This window comes from Halyomorpha halys, unplaced genomic scaffold, assembly GCF_000696795.3.
Source record: "Halyomorpha halys isolate HHAL.00 unplaced genomic scaffold, Hhal_1.1 Scaffold321.1, whole genome shotgun sequence".
NCBI lineage: Eukaryota > Metazoa > Arthropoda > Insecta > Hemiptera > Pentatomidae > Halyomorpha > Halyomorpha halys.
The window spans coordinates 789,106-802,997 of NW_027115809.1; the positions used below are offsets into that span (position 1 = coordinate 789,106).

General features: G+C 27.7%; 1 protein-coding gene across 1 annotated transcript in view; it reads left to right on the forward strand.

The window, feature by feature from the left end:
* The window catches only part of LOC106681244 (cilia- and flagella-associated protein 410), a gene marked incomplete in the record, with an annotated part of 130,322 nt that overhangs the window by 104,530 nt on the left and 11,900 nt on the right, over positions 1-13,892 (forward strand). Inside the window, 4 exon segments of the mRNA XM_067052775.1 lie at positions 4,218-4,391; positions 5,805-5,931; positions 10,897-10,962; positions 12,459-12,526. Of these exon segments, the coding sequence (XP_066908876.1) occupies positions 4,218-4,391; positions 5,805-5,931; positions 10,897-10,962; positions 12,459-12,526 (435 nt within the window).

Consider the following 13,892-nt stretch of genomic DNA (forward strand, 5'->3'; position numbering starts at 1 on the left):
AATATTAATAAAGGTATAATTTTAAAATATTGTTTAGTGTTTCTTATATGGAATATAAACATCATTCTTATTACCAACGCCAAATCATTGTTAGTTACTTAGCCGATTGAATGCAGATGAAACCGGGAGTATACAATCATTCTCTACCCAGACCTTTACTCTTATTAATCTGGCAAGGTTTGAATTGATATATAAATATTTGTTTTTAATTTAGAGTTATTTGAATTTAAAAATAATTATCATGATGGAATAATGTCCAATTTCTCAAATAAAAATATCACTACTGTAATCAGCTATTGCCTTGTAAGTAAAATTATCCTCATATTTAAACTTTGAGTAATAAAATTTCTGATTTTGATTTCCCCACATTAAATCTATTTTAAACCTTCCTACCACCTCAAGGTAGCAATTATTGAGAATTTTTTTTTTTTTTAATGTGTACTATTTGTTTTCATTACATTTCTTTGTATATTCTTTTTAAATTACAACATTAATGTATGGAGTTATGGAAAATTGGCTTAAAAATTAATTAGTCGAGAAGTACCTATGATTTATTTTTTATTTTAATTTTAAGGTTTAAAATAGTTTTTAACCATTTATTTTTCACATACTAAAACTGAAGCTCCAACTAAACTTTTCTGCTCCAATTAAGAGTTTGACATTGAAATGATGGTCGTATTTTATTTATTTTGTATGTAAAAAAAAACAAACTTAAAAGTGATTTTTTTATCAGATTTTAATTACTTGTTTTTCTTTTTATGGTAGCCATTAAGTTTGAAAACACTATGTATAACTTCTGATTTTTTTTCGTAGTTAGCTTGTTTTACTTGCTCAATGAATTTTGAAAGTTCTAATTACCTTTTTGAATTCTGTCGGAAACATTCAACATTCCATTTAAGTCGGCAGATAAGTTCTATTCTATGGCTTTAATAAATTCAGATTTGGACCAAAAATTATTTAAGTAATTTGAGTTCTATTTTGTGCTGCATGATGTTCTTTTGGATTCACGTAAGTAACATGAGAATAGAAAACCTTATAAATATTCAACGATATTTATTGATAAAAAATGTTTTTATAAATAAAAGAATCAATCATCTGTTATGTAACATATTTAAAAAATGTCAATGGATACGTTAAAAACATTAATAATTTGTAATATACTGTAGTTAATTAATTTAACTGTGAGTTTGAACAGATTTTCCCCTCAATATAACTAATTCTACATTAAATTCATTAAAAATTATTCCATTTCAGACATTATTTTTAATATGTCCTCCCGAATTTGGAATATGTTTTACAGAATTTGTGGAACTAAAATTAGGAAGTTTCTTCATAAGATAACGGAAAAAAAATATTAGAAATAACATTATTGAATTTGATTTGTCCTTATTAGATCTTGGCGCTGGGGCTGGTTTTGTTCTATAGTACCTAAGATATAAACATCTAATTCAAACTCTACTCTGAATTAACTTTATAAAATATCAAAACTATTACTAAATTTTAAATTCTATTTAAGAAAAAAAATAATTTACTACTTATAAAATAACTTATTTAAGAATACGTTATTATAAACACGATGAAGAAACAATAATAGAAAATGACATCGATTGAGTTAAAAATCAATCTAAAAAATAATGGTAATATATTAATCTTCAAAAAATCTTCTCCATGTTCTTTTAACATGAACAATCTTAACTTAGTTCAGTAATTAATATTCGGAATTAAAGTATTTTTACATACGAGGTATTGTCTTTCAGGGAATAAATTGTGTAAAAGAAGGAAATATTTGAAAAGCTGTTGATAAATTACAAAATAAAATATACAAATTAAAAAAAAAAAATTGACATGCATTCATGCATTATTTCAAATTAGTAACTCACTGGTGATTCCTCCATGGCATTCTTTCTAGATTTCACTATACGCCTTGTTCTTTAAAAGAGGCAGATTCTAAAACGAAATAAAGTATTACGATAACTGAATAAACTTTTATATATAAATCAACAAAACAACATTTGAAACACTTTTTACATATTTAACATAAAATGAACCACGATACAACCCGAAACGCACTAGAATTAGATCAAATATTACACACAGAGAGATATGTTGTTAAAAGAGTACATTTATTTTTAATACTGGACTCTCATTGGTCCAGAATTGCCGCCATCCCTAAACGTAAAACTGGGAAAGAAAAAACAAAAAAGTCAGGTTAATACGATTCGTTATAATATTTTTTATATTAGGTTATTGCTGGTACTTTATAATTAGTTCTTTTATTCCTACTTCTATTTTAATAAATATATTCAAATTATCAAAGCATCAATTATAGGTTTACGTTATACAGTTATCTTCTAATAGAATAAGTTGAACTTTTTAAAGTTTTAAGTTTCTCTATAAAATATATTGCCCGATTATAGTTTTAATTATTTAAAGTTCTGATTTTTCAATATTTTGTTTAAAGATGGGTTTTTTTTTTCTTTTGTTTTTTTCGTACTCCCCTGTAATGATAATGTAGTAATAAGTAATTGAATACATAGATATAGGAAGGCATATGTATATCTGGTAGTGCATTAAATATGTGTTATTATGAAATAATTAAATATTTCTCAATATTTAAGTCAAGTTTTATGGGAACCAATAATGTGATCATATCAAATATTGAATTGTATTTATTTTTAATGATTTAAACATAAGTAAAAATTAATTTGATCTACCAATTCTTGTTTTATTTTAAAGGTTTTTAATTAAAGTTCATAAATTTAATAGATTATAATAATATGGATTAGAATTTATGCTGTTAATCAAAAATAAGTGTTTATTAAGAAATATTAAAAAACTAACTTCATACTTATATTTTTAAGAAGACACATTTATACGATATCCGAAATGTAGTGACCGTCACCATTGTTGAAAGTTATATTAATCGTATTTTCTGTCGAGCATATAAATTTTCAAATGTATAATCTAACAGAACTGAAAAAACTATACTTGAAAACAAAAACTAACCATGTAAATATATATTTAAAGTAATAACAGAACTAGATGAACCTGGAACGAACTCTGATAAGTACACGGATTGACTGAATTTGAGAAAGAGAGAAGTCTACAGCTATTAGGCGAACTAAAAACATTCTCATAAGTAATTAAATTGGCGGGATGGGCGGTAATGGGAATATTCGATTTAAAAATTATATATATGGTCCATTTGTGTATTCTTTTTTGAGTTTTGAAATATCTACTTAATGTGTCAAATCAGGAAATTTTCATTTGATGATTATAATATCTGTTATTTAATATAAAAAATGTTTTTCCGAATTCCATCGGTTAGTCTATTGAACTGTATCTTATTTCTCAAAATATTTCTACTTAATATGTAACATACAAAATAATTTGTATACATTTTAATATAGATGAGTTTGTGAACTGCAAAACTTTCTACATTAATGTTTTGTTTTAATAGTTTAAATAGATGGCAATGTGATTATGAAGGCCCATTTACAAGTGACAGATTTCTGTCGTACGATTGCACTTAAGCAAATAATAGTATGGCAGCAAATTTTAGTTTACACGATTTCAGTATCTGTAACAGTTATCAGTATTATTGTCATTGTGGAAATTGAGCTTTACTGTCATACCTGTTTACTGTCATAATGCACAGTATAAATAAGTTTAAACTGGTCCCTTTCTTTATTTTTCTACTCTTAAAAATTAATTATTGTTGCAAAACTATCATTTTCGTTTCACCCCTCCATAACCTGTCCAAGCAATATTATTGTTCAAATATATAGCTACATAATTTACAAAGGATATACAAAATATTTCCAAAATTAAGAATTACTGTTTATTATGGAATGAGGACTGAAGGAATACCTATGAAATGGTTTTACCAGTAGTGATATGTATGGTAATTTGTACCATTTATAATATAAATTTTTCAAACCTGAGAACTTTTGCAAAACTATATACGTCCATACTTAATTACCACATTTTTGCCTGTATCACATCATTAAAAACGTTTTTTCTTTAAGCCACATTGCGATTACATTTATGTGAAGAAAAAAGTGCCAGTATAATACAAAAATTATCAGTTTTGCTCTTTTTTGAACAATGTTACTAAATGGTTCGAGAAAGTTTAGCAGCTCGCATCCTCAGATATTTGTCATATTTTTAAAATTAATTAATTAGTGAGATAATTAATAATTGCTTTTTAATTTCAGCGTGAACAATATTGATTCGTTGGAGGTGTTCCAGTTTTGTACCAAACTTCAGGATCTGTTCATCCGAAAAAACAACATTCAAGACTTAAACCAAGTATGCTACCTGCAAGGTCTCCAAGAACTGAAATGCCTGTGGTTGGAAGACAACCCTTGCTGTTTGAACATAGGTGAACAGTGAGTACACATTTTTTTTTTAATATATTTACATATATTTTGGGATGATTGCACGTATAGCTCATTCTCTTTTTTTATAGGTTTGTAATGTATTGGTACTTCCATCAGGTTTTTTATTTTATTGTTTCAATCCAATTTATAAACTTATTTCCCTGTTCAATCTTTCTAAATTATGTTATAATAGATTGATTTAATATTGTAAATCTTTTGTTTTTTAATTATTTAAATAAGCTTATTTGCAAACCTCAATATGCTGTCCTAATAACCAAGTTATTCATATACATATTTTCTTACTAAAAAAAATTATTATTATTACTTAAATGATTATAAATATGATTAAAATTGGTTAGAAATGAGAAGCTAAGTAGTTATGAATAGAAAATTGCTGTTTTTATAACTTTCAGAAAATTTCATTATTTTCCCCTCTTATCGTTATTTTAGTTAGTCTCTACAGTGTAAATGGAGTTGTGTTCACAAACAAATACTTGAGACAATAGGATTAAAAAACAAATAAAGCTGTTTAGTCAGTTTTTTAAGTTTATTAAGTTCCTTACACTGTCATTAACAACCTGTACCCCTTATCGTGTAACGCACTTCTTTAACTTAAAAAAACTGACTCCAAAACCCACATTTTTCAATTTTTCTTATCTTAAAATTGTATTTTTAGATTTAACTCCTTTTACACAGCTTGCAAAAATATAATATATACAAGTATATGTCTGTAATTTTTCATTACCTAAAATATCATTTTCTTAATCAGATGTACAAAGAAAACCATAGTAAAATTATTAGAAAATTTTGGAAAATTTATTATGAGGTATAGATATTTGACCGTAGATTAATGATTGGAGAAGTTTGTCGGGGGGTGACAAACGAACTTCCCGACAAACTTCTCCAATCATTGGAAAATTTATTGTAGGATTCAAATTTATTGTGTGATTATACTGTAAGAAAGAAATGAATACAGTTTCACCTTAAAAAAAAATAACAATTGTTTTAACTTTCAATGGTAACATAAGTATCTGCTAAAATCAATTGCTTTATTATCCGATTATATATTAATCTCTCCTTCTCTTCCTATCACCAAGTTATTGCAACGTGTGAATATTTAGCTTCGGTCCGTTTTCTCTAATAGTAACGATCGTTTGTTAAATCAGAATATAACATATTTTTCTCCCAAGTGGGGTGATGAAATAAGCATATATGTTAAATCAGAATATAACATATTTTTCTCCCAAGTGGGGTGATGTAATAACCATATATCTTCCTCAGTCTTTCTCGTTTATATGTACTATAAAGTAATATTTCCGTCTCTTATACTAATTTAAAAAAAAAAAAATAAAATATCCCTAAGGATTCAAATAATTTGTATATATAAGCTAATTATTTTTAATGGCTTGTTTAATTTTTCAGATATAGGCTAGCTGTCATAAGAGCTCTTCCTCAACTGAAAAAGCTGGACAATACTCCAGTCGAGACATCTGAAATGGAAATGGCTCAGAGAGTCGGGAAACCACTTACTCATCCTGATGTTTTGCAGGTATTGTTTTTTATTTTGTCAATAATACATGTTCTAAAGAGTTAAAATTTTTAAAACAGTATATATTGCTTAATTATATTACTTTGAAGTAGCATTTTATTGTTATCTGGCCAAAAATTGTTTAGAATCATTAAACAAAAAACTTCACAAATGAATAATTTATTAACATTCTTCTTAGAGATAAATGCTTTATTTACCCAGCAATAATGCCCATATATATTGGGTGGCCATAATACACAGCTTAGATATCAATCTTATTAGATATGAAATAAACACTCACATATAGTAATAAAAAATATATAATATTTTTCCCCATTTTTTTTTTGTTTATACATCCTTAATAACTAAATATAAACTACTTGTTCATGACAAACATTGTCAAAAGCACCTGCTATGTCAAAAATACCAGAACACAATGTTTTTTAGGTGTGGTTTTGATTCTTACCTAGAGTAATTAATATTTATTTCTTGGTGGAGCCGAGAATCTGGCACTCTCAATCTGAGGTGCTTACTACAAGGGTGCCGTCAAAGGATGACCACTGGTCCTACCTCCAGAACTAGAGTTATAATATTAAAACTGGAAAATCAAATCCTGTATTTTTGAAATTATTTTTTTTTTCTTTAAGCAGTTTTTGGCTTGACTAAAAAATTAAAAGTTTAATTACCAAGTAAACATAGGTATTAAATTTTGTAAATATAAATGCTTCAATGTACAAGCAAGGTTATGGATGCCATATTATGCATGAAATATATGCTTTCACATTATTTTTATTATATCTCACTTATTAATCTTAATCACTTTATTTAATATTATAATTTATTCTAACAATTTTTTATTTATTCATTAGAATGGTTCATATTTTAGCACTACTAAATTTTTTCTGCTTGAGCAGTTAGCAAGTATACTTGCATAAGAGAGAAAAACAAATATTAAATTTTTTTTTTATTATTTTTTACGAAGTTTAAATCTGAAAATTGAACTATTATTTCACAATAGTTGAGAAATGCATATGTTGAAATCATTAGAATATGTCTCTTTCTTTTTTTCAACTTAAACTATTTTTTAAATTGATTAAATATAAGTTTGTGTTAGCATTTTTTTATTTACGATATTTTATTTTGTTATTCTTTATTCAGAGAATAATTTTAACATGTTTTAAAATATATCAAAAGGCTCAGCTGTTTTTTTTTTTGCCTCAGATTTATTATGTATTATGATTATTTTTTATATCTTGTTATTATAAAAAATTTAATTAAGGAAAGAGTACAATAAATAAATGATGTGGAATATCACCTTGATCTGTGCTCCGAAGGATACCTGTAACATTGTTAATAACATTTCCAAGCCAATTTTTTTACCCCGCCCAATATTGAAATGCTATAAATTTCATCGTAAACTAAAACAAATGTCATTAACATTTTTGTTAGACATTGCATTGTTAATAGCATATCTCTATTGGCTGATGTAAACTGTGGGTATCAAATTGCTTATGACAAATGTAGAAACCCAACCCACCTTCGGAATATATGTAGGGAATACATATTTTTAATCATTTAAATGTTCTCTATATTTCGACCAATATTTGTTACAGTCAAATTCAATGGTTCAAATTGAAATCACAGCACCTAGAAATGAAGGAATAATTAAATTTGATAAATTAAATTTTAGAATTAAATTGAACTTTTTATCTTCAAAATTGTCTTTGTTTGCTTTTATTTGTATTGCTAATTAAATAAATATGGAGATAGGCCGAATCTTGTTTAGTGGTTAGTTAAATTTTGACCATTGACTATGTGAAATTTATATTGATGAAGAGTACAGTACTAATTTAGAAGAACTGGAGGGTAGAAATTATGTATATGATTATTGAAGTTCTCTTTGAACATGTATTGGAGATGTCAGTTGGTTTTTACCTTGCTGTTCATCCTCTTTTCATTCCCTCTGCTTGGTGTTGGTGCGAATTTACTCACTTATGCTTTATTTCCTTTTTAACTCAAAGAAAATTATCCACTTCTGAGCTGAACTCTTTGTTATCTAGGCTTTCTGAGCTTTGCTCTCCTGAGTTACAGGATCCCTACTGGTTAGCTGGCTTGCCCATAGATGGCAGCAGCTTCTTGCTCTTGATGGGATTATTAATAAATGATAATTTTGAATTATTTTTCTTCCCCAAACAGCAGAATAATAAATTATGTTTTTCATTTCATTTGGAAATTAATTATTCTGAACTAGGTAATCCATTACCATGGCTGGTTAGTAAGGGCTCATTATTTTCTTTGCAGTTATCGAAACACTAATTATAAATTCCTTTATCTCTTTGTATTACAAAATGTATAGTGGAAGGTCAATTTGTTCTATTCTCCATTATTTTTCATTTGAGGAGTCCCCCTATTGATACTTCTTTTTTTTTTTTTTTTAAAGATCGACAGTTATTGACTACTTCACCCTAAAAATAATTCTTGTCAATCTGCCGTTCCAGAGGGAAGGTATGTGGGGGGTCCCTTTGTGAAGGTTAAGAAAATTATAATTTTTGGAACAATTTTATGTCATATCCTATATATTTTTATCATAGACAAACAAGATTTGTTTCTTAGTGGTGAAAAGTAGTTATTTTATGTTTTGAAACTCATTCCCCCAAAATGGAAACATGGAAGAATCCTGCATGACCCAGAGTAACAGTTTAATAATGTTATTAATTGTATCACTGTTAGTAGGTTTCTTGTTGTATATAGTTAAGGGGAAATCTTTATCTTGATTATTTTCCATTAAAATAATTTATTATCCAAATGAAAGTTAAATTTTTAAATTTTTTTTTTATCAGTAATATATTGTAGTTTGAATCATATAGTGTATTTTTATTTTTTTGTTGCAAAGAATTGTTAGAAGCTATGTTTAGTTTCAAATTCCAAGACCTAAGAAAAAGATTTCAGCAGTTTTTTTTTTTCACGACTGACATTAACCATGGTTTAGATTCCATACAAAGCAGTATAATTCCCATCTTCATTAAACTTCACTGGAAAACATTAGAAAGTTAAATCAAATATTGAGCCTCATAAAGAATTTTTTTTTATTTTGTGCTGCTTGAGACCATTTGTGGATCAATCCCAGTTATCAATTTTTATCCTGAACTTGATTTGTAATATGGTTATAATTAGAAACTGAAAGGAATTATTCTTCTTGGTTTTATTGGCAATTATATTGATTCATTCTTTTTAACAAAATTGATTATGACATATTTCTTATATTATTATTATTATATAAAATAGATCCATGTAGTACAAATCCATTTCAGGTAATAAAGTAAGGTCTTATTTTTATACCAGTTTTATTTTTCAATCTGGATTTGTTTCATCATAATTTTCATTTACTTAGCTACAATTATATTTTGAAGCTTTCGAAGAGAATTTTATAACAAACTATGGTTTTTAAAAGATTAAATACAACTCATAATGATAGTGATTATTATCATTAAAAGATAATATCTTAGCCTTTACTTTTAGATTGTAAATTAACACAAAGCACGATGCAAGCCTAACACACTCACATCCACTACTCACTCACCGCCTATATAAATAAAAAACTGTATCTACAGCACTTATCAATGTTATATAGGCACACACTTTCCATTCTCCAAACAAATTTTTAAATGTTACTGCGTGTTACATAAATACTTTCTCAAACAAAGTTTGAACTCTTATGATTATTCGTTTTTGTTTATTTATTTTTTGTGGTGAACCATTCAATTTGAAAATAATTTTGATTGTTCTTAAGTTCCGGAACCTAAGAACATTAAGGAAAGGAAGTTAAGACTTAAAAAAAAAAATTAAAACTTTGGAAATGGACTTTGATGGTTTCGGAATTAAATTTCTCGTATTGCTGCTTTTCTTTAATATTGGTTCATCTGACAAAAAATAATTTTTATTTATTATTTTGTTTTTGATATATTCCATAGATTTTACCGTAAGGTGTGGTTACTTTGTTACAACAGTATCAGCTTTGGAACAGTCTGTTGGATAATCTTTAAAGAAAAAAATAAACTTAGTGTACAGTATTTTCTTTAGAATAAATGCAATAGAACATAAACTTTTTTTTACCAAATGTTCCACTATTGAAGCAAAGCTGCAATATGAAGAATTATACTTTAACTGCTTTCGTCTCAATTCTAGAAAATTAGTAATTGAAACGTTTTGCGTTCTTCACCTCATTGAAATAACTGCTAAGGTTTCATAAAAAAAGTTGGAAATTTAAGAAAACAAATAATTGTTACAATTAAGGAATAATTAGAAAAAAAAAAACAATTTTTTTTCTTAATATAAATAATTTGGATTCAGGATATTCTTAAATATATAAATTAAGTGATATATCAAAAAATATAAATATATATTTTCTGTTTATTACTTAACTTCTAGTTTCCATAGTTGAATAATTAATAAGATATTAGTTCCTCTTTTAATTTTTCACTCATTCTCCACCTTTTCTATCCTTTTTTTTCTATTGGCAGTTTAACCTTTTTCTTGGGCAGTTTAATAATTCCATTTTGTTTTACTGAAGGTGTTTTATTGATTACAATGTTTTTCTTTCTATGCCTCAATGTTGATGTATTTTTTCTTTTAAGCCTTTTCTCTTTTTCATGGTACTGAATTTGGTCATTTTCTTTTCTATTGTTTGTTTTTACTTTCTAGTATTTCTCTAATTTCTAGCTTGGAACTGCTATTTTTCATGCAATGAAATTTCATGCCTGCTTTAAATGTTCTGCTGTTAGTTTGAATGGCATTGTATTGTAAACTTTTTGGCCTGTATTAAACTTTCTTTAGGGTACATAGTTTATGAAGGATTAAAGAAAGCTTCAATGAATGCTTTAAAGCAACTATCATTTCTTGGTGGTGTTCCATTTCAGTTTTGACCTTCTAGTTATTTTATTCAAATTACGTCTTTTTATTTTATATAACATTTTTTATTTTTTATAGGAATACTATTCAAACTCTGACGATGAAGATGATTATATTTACTCTGGGCAACAGATGATCAAAGAGGTGGGATTTTAGACAGATTTTTTTTTCATTCTTTTTCTACTTATTGATAGATAGTGTAATATTACATTTTATTAAAGTGAAACTGAGCCAGTTTAAATACAAAAAAAAAACTACAACTAAACTTAATTTTGTTATTACTTAAATTGTTTATAGTAGGTGAATATTATTCTTTCAATTAGTGCGTAATAAAATAATTTCATTATGTAGAAATGATTTTTAACAATTAAGTTAAAAGTTTAAGGTTAGTGTATTAAAAGTTTAAAGTTAGTGTATCATTAGTTAGGGTTTGGTTTGAAGTGTTATTAAAAAACACAAATTTTGTCGTTTTATTTATTTTTTTGAAGTTTGGACCCACATTTTTCCTCTCCATCAGTGCTGTGACACTGCACATGAGAGGGGAGGGCAAAGTCTCTCTAAACAATCTGGCTCGGGGTCCTTCCATGGTGGTGTTATCCACTACCACATACTGTGCTGTTTCAGGCACTCCACATATGGGACACAGAGAGTCGATGTTCTTTCTGAAACAGCTTTCTCCAGAACCCTCCGTGTACTTTCAGGATCTGTGAGACCCAGTAGTGTGGGAGGGTCCAATTAGCCTTCAATCTTTCATGGATGGTGGTAAAGAACTTTCTCAAAGTAGTACCCTTCTGGATTGCCACCCACCATCCATTACAGTTCTCTATGAGTCCTCCTGCAGCATTTTTTTTCCATAACTTTGATAGATATCTCACTGATCCTCTCCTGAAGTCCCTCCGGTAGCACTTCCAGCCTCTGCCTATTCACTTCGTATTTAACAACATCCTCCTCAGGAGGATAAGGTCCAGGGGAAATATTTACTTTCAGTGGGTAGAGACTGGGCTGCTTTTGGAATATAAAGCCTTATAATTGAGTCAAAGTATGATTAAAATGTTAATATTAATATCATTAATATTTTTGTTCAGTGAAAGAAGCTTGAGGACGATAAAGGAGGTTGTATTTTAAATAATTTACATAATTTTGCTACATTTATTTTTGTGTTATCAGTGTTACACCCCTATAATGACTGTTGATGTATTAAAATCAATATGATATAGAAACTTTCTCAATTCGGCAACTCAATTTCTGTAATATATTATCAAATTAATTTGATTTTGAACTGAATATCATTGATTCATCTAGAATGTGCCCATTCTGGCTGGTATTTCATTTGATGATTATTAATCTTCAATAGCTAGTAAATAAATAAATAAATTTTGAAATAATATTAATAATTTAGCACATGCATGTGCACATGATGTCTGGTGTATAATAGTCTGTCCCACATTCCAGCCTCACTAGTATGAAATAATTATTTATCTCAATCACAAATATTGCACTGTTGAAGTTGGCAGAAATATATATTATATTCATGTATTTATTTTTTGCAAAGAGATCCTGGAAATTAAATAATTTAAAATATCCATTAATAATACCTACATAAAATAATTTAAGTTTTATTAAATCTTATATTTTTATAGGAAAAAAGGAGTCCATCCCCAGAGACAGATTTTCGAACAAGGAACAATTACAGTCCTGAACCTGTTCAGTAAGTTTAACATTAATGAAATTTGTTTACATTAGAGCATTAGTTGCTAATGGATGGTCTGAGGACCACAAGTGAGTTTTTGAGGAAATAAACATTTTGAGGTCCCTGATTCAAAATAACCTAGTCTCATTAAATGGCCCATGAGGGTGTATATGGTCAGCCTAGCTCAAAAACAAAAAGTCGTGCGAAACAAATATTTTATATTTAACATGGTTATATGCCTGGGACATGACAATAACTTTTTTGATAAAAATAATTGACTGGAAGTGCCACTATATAGAATCGATTTTTCACATTCTTCTGATTTTCGCGAAAACGGCTCTAACGATTTTGATTAAACTCAGTATCTCAATGTACAATTAAGTGTTATTTAAAATCAGATAGGTCCTATCCTCATTGAAATAGTCTGACAGGGCATAAATGACAAATTTTTCAAAAAATCTTCCTCTAAAGTACCTTTAATTTTGTTTACTAGAAAAAAAATAAACAATTCTCGTTGTTAGCAAAGGACACATTAAATAAGTACAAAATATCAAAGAATTTTATGTATAACTAAAGGAGATAAAAAGAAAATTGGAAACATCCAATTCGATTGGGAAAAGCCAAGACCACCAGATCTTTACCGATTGAATTATGGGTTTGTTATCTTTTGTTAAACCGTTGTATCCGTGGCAGGAACAAAATTTATATTCGTTATTTTAACCTTGGGAAACCCTAAATTATAAATTTTTATAACAACAGAAAAATTAAAATTTTTTGTTAACACGTTGACTACCATGGTACTTTTCAAGATTTTGGTCTGGGAAGCCAATCTAAGTTTGGCCAATTAAGCCAACTAAACAAACTTATCTTGTAATTGGTTTCTGAGGCAATAACACCATCTACGAGATGACTCATAGTTGGCAGTCAACTTGTTAATAATTTTCATATTCCCTGGTCTTTTGATTTTTTTAATTTTTGGTTTCAAAAATTCAAAAATAGCTGTTAGTTCAATTCGAGCCTATCAATCTACACTAAACTTTAGGAAATTTGTGGGATGGCAAGTGAAAGTTATGTGATACACACACCAAACCAGATTTATTTATGTTCTGTGAAAGTCAGTTATTATTAGAGTCTGAGTTTTTATGCAATAAATAATCTTAAAATATGCTTTAAAAAAACTTAAAATTTTCAACAAAAGTGTTTGAAGCAATGAAATACTCCAAAAATACCAGGTCATTCAAAAAGTCCTGTCGCTTTTTGGGGGGAAATTATAAATAAATAAATATTTTCAAATAATCACCTTTATTCATCAAAATATCCACCGTTACAGTCGGTAACCTTCTCCCAACGAGATGGTAAAGCCCAAATTCCTTCCTTAAAAAAC